The following is a 7,709-nucleotide window of genomic DNA, read 5'->3' on the forward strand; positions in this document are numbered from 1 at the left end:
ATCTGTGTACGTGCATATAAATGAGTTTTTGTGTAGAGTGTGTGTGTGTGTGCGTGTGTGTGTGTATCTGTATACGTGCATATAAATGAGTTTGTGTGTATGTGTGTGCACACGTGCAGATGTTTGTGTACGTGTGCATTTAATTGTCTGCCTGTCTTTTTAGCATACTGTTGTTTCTGCATTCCTGTCTTTCCCCTTCCTGTATATCCCGCCAACGCCTTTGTTCCGTCAGGTGTACCTAGCGCAACATAGACACAGACTCGAGCAGTTGGGTGATCGCCCTTACCTACACCACTGCTACCCCGAGATCCCACCCCATAGACCGGGTACCTGGCATGTCTACAGGTAACTCTTCCCAAAAACAGTTTTTGATTCGTTTATCGATTGTTTGTTTGCGGTTTTTCTATTTTTTGTGTGTGTGTCTTTTAAAAAATTACGTCTTTGTGTCTTTTCGCCACAACTAATACGATTTAGATCATTTATGTAGTAAGCGATTTTATACTGTGCCTGTCAGTGCCAACTCAAGTTAAGAATGATTCACCATCCAACAAATTGACCGAGAAGCTCGGTAAAAATTGTCACTACACAAATTATTGCACTCCTGGCGACGAAGCGCCTACACCCTACTTTAGTTTTAGTTGAGGTTTTACGGCGCTTGCAACCATAACCATACATCTTGACATCCCCTGCATGTAAAACTCTGCATGTATAGTGTAAAAAGTAAAATTGTTCCCACATCCGATCTGGACATTGGGGATTGTCTGGTTAGTGAGACAACTTCCTGGGCCTTCGGCATATTGTGCTAGGGTGGCCAGTTCTTTTCCACGCCGCCTTTACTTCCCCAACTCGAAGTCAGGTACTCCATTACTGCTGTTTGGGCAGGAGGGGGCGAGAAAAATTCGTGTCGTAACCGAGGCTTGAACCGAAGCCGGACTTTCCGCTTCGGAGACGAGCGCACTAACCGCTCCGCCACCGCACCCTCATGTGTAGTTTACAGGAACATAAAAACAAGGTATGTACAATTTGTAAACTGATTATAGTGGACGTCAGAGTATTTTATATCATGACAAAGTACAACCAAAACTGTTTAAGACGGCAGACCAGGTGGCAGTTAGAGCTGGTTCGACCGTATGTAATCTTTACGGGCATCAATGATGTGCTGTTGGTTGATGTGGTATGTGTTTTGTTTGGGAAGAAAGACATAATGTCTTGAACAGAGAACCCAATGTCAAAGACTTCTTGGTTCTGAAAAATGTTAGGCATCGAGGTGAAATCGGGTGCTCGTGAAAATAATGAAATCGAAGATAATAGCATAATTTCCAAGTCCCTCATGCTTTGAAAGTCATCTTCATAACTAAGATAGGCGTGTATTTTTGTCTTCAAAAGATGGTCAAATGAACAAGTTTAAGATGATACCAATAATTCCAGATGCCCCAAAATTGACGAGCGCTCGATTCCACCACGTCGTGACACATATAATAAAGAGAAAAAGATACAGAGAAGTGTTAAGAAAGAAAATTAGAAAAAAGCCCAACACAATGTGTTAGTGTATGCGGTTATTAAACGTATTTTTATGTAGATGTTTTTACACCTCCATCAGCACATTTTAGATCATTTAGGAGGGAGATTTCAATCCTGCCTCTCAGGGCTGACCCGGTCTGAGAGGGATACAACACCACAGCTGAAACACAGAAGAAATACTCGATAAACATTTCCTTCCCACTCAGTAATCTAACTCGGCTCTCGTGCGTGCAATATCCAAGCTCCTATCGCTATACCACAGCAGACGACAGTGCTGTTATGAAACGTCCCTTCACGTTGCTAAAAAAGTATGTACTAACAATAATCATACCACAATATGCCGAAGGCCCAGGAAGTTGTCTCACCAACAAGGCAATACCTAAGGTCCGGATCGGATGCGGGAACAACTTTACTTACGAGTAATAATAGGCGTGTTTATGCATATATGCACGTGTGTGTGTGTGTGTGTGTGTGTGTGTGTGTGCGTGTGTGTGTGTGTGTGTGTGTGTGTGTGTGTGTGTGTGTGTGTGTGTGTGTTTTGTGTTAGGGTTCAGAGACTGGATCTATGACTAGACTTGAAATCACAATAATTATTAGAAACTAGTTGTGTCATTTTAGAACCAGTATGCACTGTTTGAGAACGGAAGCCTCACTTGTTTACAATGGTGTCTAAGAAGATGGACTCTCCCAAGTTTAGATCTAAACGAAACAAATGAAAAACGGAAAGGTCAACTACAGTGACTTCAGACTCCATATTATTACAACTGTGCACCCTTTAAATGATTCTGAACCACCGTTAATTTGGTCAATGGTCAAATTCGAAAGATAAGTTGTTGGGAAGTTTTAGGTGGCTAAAGTGACGAACTTTCACAAATATAATATGTATAGATACTCTATTTTGGAATAGGGGAGGGGGGGCGGGACTTTATCATCAACAGAAAGGGTTCTTGAAAACTCATCTTCTTGTGACGTTATCACGCTTTAAGATTCAATGACCTTGTCAGGGCCGTAAATGAATGGATCTTGTAGTATTACTTATAGTACTTCTCTGTTTCAAAAAACTGTTTTTAATTTATTTATTAGAAAAGCGCCCTGTTTTACTGTGCTACATTTAAAAGTCGTTTCCTTTTTTCTTTCTTCTTGATCTTCCCAAAGCTGGCGTGACATTGACACAGTTGTGGAGCGACTGTACAAAGTGCCACAGAGATGGATCACACATGCCCCTAGACGGAGGGCCACATCAGCCGGACCTTCTGGTATAAGACCGATGAGGTCATCGTCAAACTCGGACGTGGCAACAGTGACAAAACGTAGCCAAAGCGCTACAGTGACAAACCGTAGCCAAAGCGCTACAGCTTATACAAAACTCCTACCAAAGAGCACGGCGCCAACCGTTTCTGCTTCAAAACATCGAGCGACGTATAAGCATTCCACAGAGATTGTAAGTTCCACGAACGTACGTTCACAGAACAGGTCTTTTCAAAAGAATTCATTACACAAAAATGAGAGCACTCTGCAAAAGCCGGCAACGACAGTTTCAAATAAACGCGCGCACTCTTTACATCCATTTGATTTTAAAAGCAGAAAGACAACAACTGTCAACGGCTCTCTGTTAGGTTTGTTGGATGAAACGGAATCTAGCCAGGGAACTCATCCTAGATCTGGGTGTTTTTCAGCAGACGTCAGCAAAGAATCCAAACCTCATCAGAACACTTACACTACAAGGAAGAACAACAAAGAAACCAACCCTCCAAAGACAATTACATCACGAAGCAACACGGAACTGAGATCAAAACCCCAGCAGAACAATACGACAACGAGCAGCAAGGGACATAACTTTGAGAAGATAGGAAGAGGTACATCTACCGGATCTGGACAGGGATATGTTTCCCACAATTCTGACCAGAATCGGCAACGGTCACGAAGTGCGGTTATGAAATCTAGCAAAGTGGATTTTGTGAATTCTGGAAACGTCTCTACTATATCTGAGAAAACGAATCCGCCACAACCTCGAAATGCTGCTTCTGCTGCTCTGTTGTTTGGTAGAAAGAATAACCACAACCAGGAACAGCGAATAAGGAGAAATTCGGACTCGGAGATTGGATCAAAATCCTCTCCTCACGTCGTCTCGTCGATCAGAGAGCCTCGGTGGGAGTTCGAGGGAGGAGACTCAGACTCTGTCGTGTCGTCTGTCTTGCAGTTACTGCAGACCGTATCCTCCACCAATGGTCGTATAAGATCTTCCTCAGCGCTGTTGAACTATCGTGAACGACTGCTTCAACAACGGCAGCAGCAGCAACTGAAGGAAGAATAATGTTAATAATCATTCTTCATCATTATCGCCACCATCCTCATCATTGTAGATTGCACAAAAAGAAAGATTTTTAACAGAAGGAGATTTATAAGGTTTTCAAAAAAACAAATTATACGTCCATCATCATCATCATCATCGTCATCATCCTCATCAGACACTGATGAGACAATTGCTCAGTACCTTAGACAATAGAGCGAGTAGAATGACTCAACGATTTTCCATTTCTAAGACGCCTGCCTATTTCGAAGGTGGATAACCGATAATTACTCTTCAATTCTTAGTCAATTTTGAGTTATCCTTCTTAAAGTATGAAAGTCGAACGGAGCCTTAAAATGAATAAACTACCCATAAACGTTGTTTACTAACAGTACTTTTCTTTGTTTATAAATCTACGCCCTCATCCACACAATATAAAAAAAACTAGGAAGCTGGCTGCTCTTGTACTGTTTCTCAGGGGAAATGATGGCCGAATGGGACAAGAAATCTCAACAGAAAAGCACAGACAATTATAATTGAATCCATGACTTTAACATGCGACGGTTTAAGAGTAAAGATTTCACCAAACTTTCCCAATCGTTTCAAGTTGATTTGTCTATGGTGTTAACGTTTTATGTCAAGACTCGGCGGAATCACAGGCTCGTGCATTTGGGGACGTTGGGGTTATTGTACTTATTGGTATAATCTGAAACACTATCCGTACATCGTGTTTTACTATCGTATCCATACGACGTGGGGAACTCTGTGCCACCACTTTCCAAAGAGGAAATTTACTCGTTAATACGATCTGTTCGCTTTGCACAGCAGTCTGTCAAAATTATGTTTTGAGAAATACTGAAAGTTTCAAAGAGATCTTCGTATTTGAAGTATTCTAAAATGATCCCAGAGCGTACGGATAGGGTTAAAAGTAAAGATTTCACCAAACTTCCCCAATCGTTTCAAGTTGATTTGTCTATGGTGTTCACGTTTTGAGTCAAGGCACGGCGGAGTCAGAGGCTCGTGAATTTGGGGACGTTGGGGTTATTGTACTTATTGGTATAAGACTGTTCACTTGCTCTTCTTTTGATGATAGAAGTTACCTTCTATCTTGAAAGCCAGATGAGGATCATCTGGTGTCAGAGGTAAAAACTAGCAAAAAAATGGCATTGAAAGTTTGGTGACCTCCAAAATTTGAGTGACCTTGGGAATTGTAAATCAACGAATTGTTTTTTTGGGGTGTACTTTTTAGTAAAATTTAATGCTGTAATGTGTTTTAAAAAGGAAATAAAAGTATCAATCCCAATTTTTGAAAAACCATGAAAATGGCTCAATTCGAGGAGAAAATGATTGTTTCTTTGATTTCATTATTTTGACGTGGGCCTGAACTCGTTATGATTCAACATAATCATATATACTTGCACGATGAAACAAAAGGAATTATTAGATATATGGTCTGTATGTGCAAGAGAATAATTGTTATTGATTAATTATTAGTTGTACAAATATACGTGTATGGTGCTATAATACAAAATAACTATTCATGATACAAACCTAAAAGGGTAACTAACAACGTTATCCGATGCCTACTTTAGAGTTTCAAGACTCAATCCAATGGGCCCTAGACCCCGATATTTCGGGATACAGTTAAAATACCCTTGCCCCTAGACCCTGATATTTTGGTATACAGCTAAAATACCCTTGCCTCGAGACCTTGATATTTTTACAGGCTTTAGGGTGACCTGTTTAGATCTGGCACCTACCCAGAAGTAGACAGACAAACAAATTAAAACACCAAGCAGCAGTATTGGAGATAGGATAGTAGGAACAATTTTATTGCGTTATTTGTTATTTTACATGAGTACTTACTTACTTTACTTTACTTTATCCGTCCTCTTGTAAGTTTAGGGCGTCGAAGAAAGGAAAAACTTCCTGTCTCTAGCAAGTTTGATGGCCTGGCGGGGTAGGATATTGAATGTTCTCATTTTGCACGAGTACTAAAACAAAAGTAATAGCATGCCTGTTTTTCTTGAATTTTGCTTGGGAGCCCAGGGGAAGGGTTTTTTAAGGCTTTGTAGCCTAGGATTCACTGCGTTAATTAATTAAACAGTATTCAAAGTGTTATAGACTTCTTGTACTCTTTATGGAAGATGGACATAAGAAAATACGTATCATTATAGTACAGATTTAGTGGTTGGTTGGGGGTGCTCTGGTGTGGTTTGATTTTTCTTTCCTATCAAACGTCTATCGTCTGTATCTCCTTTTTTTGGGTTTGTTACTCTCTTGTAACACCCTAATCTTCTGCACTTATATCACCTTATTGTGTTGCAAGTGCCGAAAAACTCTTACTTAAACTAAAACTGAGATATTCAGTTGAGAAGTACGATAACTTGGAGTGATAGAGTTTGGGTGGCACTAATTTCTCGGTTATTTCCCTTCCACTATGTCTGCCGTTTGTTGTTGTTGTTGCCCCACGGATGTGTAATAAATTTCTTTTGTTGTCTTTTCTTTAAAGTATGATGGGACGTGTTTTGGTTTTTTTTAATATATTTATTGTAGGGGTTTTCAAGCCCCCATCGATACAATTTAGGTCTTTTAGGAGACTGGCTTCTGACCTTGCCTGTCAGGGCCAACCCGATCTCAGAAGATTTCAATTTCCCAGAAGGAAGACTGTGATGCTCAATACAGTCTCTGCCCCCTCGGAAATCGAACTCCAGTCTCCAGCATGCCACAGGAGGAGCCTGATGGTTACACCAAAGACATTGGTGTGGATGGGTATGTCACGCAACATCTTAGTGATTGAATCCCCTCTGTATGTCGTGTTTTACAATCGTATCCATACGACGTGGGGAACTCTGTGCCTCCTCTTTCCAAAATAGAAATTTACTCGTTAATTCGATCCGTACGCTGTCAAAAATGATTGTTTGTGAAATACTGAAAGTTTCAAAGTGACCTTTGTACTAGAAGTATTCTAAAATGTGAAGAATACAACCCCGGGGGTACAAAATGACCCCAGGGCGTACGGATAGGGTTAAACGACCTTCGTGGATGGAAGAAAAACATCAACGTTCTTGAGCTGCTGTTCTAGATTCTTTACACGAATTTTTTTCTACTTTAGAAGTAAATAAATACCCCCCCCCAAAAAAAAAGAAGAAAATTAACAAAAATAAATACAAAATAACACCAAAAAAAACAACAAAAAAAAAACAGAAACAAAAACAAAAAAACAATGCAAAATAAAACAGTCCATTAACTATGGGACAAAAAAACAAAAACACCAGCTAACTACGAATTATTTTGCTTAATTTTTTTTACCATTGTTTCTTTTTTCTGTCCTTTTTTCCCTCAGTGACCTTCACATTGATGCACGTAATGCATTCCCCTGTAGCCCAAGGACATCTTTCTGCAGAAAAAAGAGTAGGAAGACAAAGAGGGAAGCGGGTTTTTACCACTTCCTTGAGGTTTTTTGGGATTTTTTGTTGTTGTTGTTTTTTTCTTGTCTGGAGACAATGGGACGTGTTCAGTGTTTGAGAGTCTAAAATGAAATCGCTGTACAAGCAAAATAAATACACGCGAAACACAAAGAGTATTCTGGGTGCTGCAACTCTGGTGTTATGGGTTACGCTTAAGTAAAAGCAGAGTATGCAATGGAAATAAAACAAAAGTTGGGTTATTTGAAAACATTGACGCAAGACGGAATGTATAATATTCCCATTACTACAATGGTAATTTCGCAGGAAACCGCTCCCCCCCCCCCCCAAAAAAAAATAATTAAAAAAAATTAAAAAAATATATATATAAAAATAAAATAAATAGATAAATATATAAATAAATAAATAAATGAATGAATAAATAAATAAATTAATAAATTAAAATAAAATAAAAACCCAACCCCAAGTTC

General features: G+C 39.6%; 1 protein-coding gene across 1 annotated transcript in view; it reads left to right on the forward strand.

The window, feature by feature from the left end:
* LOC106012369 overlaps positions 1 to 4,403 on the forward strand; it is a 10,766-nt gene extending 6,363 nt beyond the window's left edge. The window contains exons 3-4 of the mRNA XM_013085160.2: positions 164 to 345; positions 2,677 to 4,403. Coding sequence (XP_012940614.1) covers positions 164 to 345; positions 2,677 to 3,835 — 1,341 coding nt within the window. The 3' untranslated portion in view covers positions 3,836 to 4,403. The remainder of the gene's footprint in view (positions 1 to 163; positions 346 to 2,676) is intronic.
* Positions 4,404 to 7,709: the final 3,306 nt, after the last annotated feature.

This window comes from Aplysia californica, unplaced genomic scaffold (genome assembly GCF_000002075.1).
Source record: "Aplysia californica isolate F4 #8 unplaced genomic scaffold, AplCal3.0 scaffold00351, whole genome shotgun sequence".
Lineage (NCBI taxonomy): Eukaryota > Metazoa > Mollusca > Gastropoda > Aplysiida > Aplysiidae > Aplysia > Aplysia californica.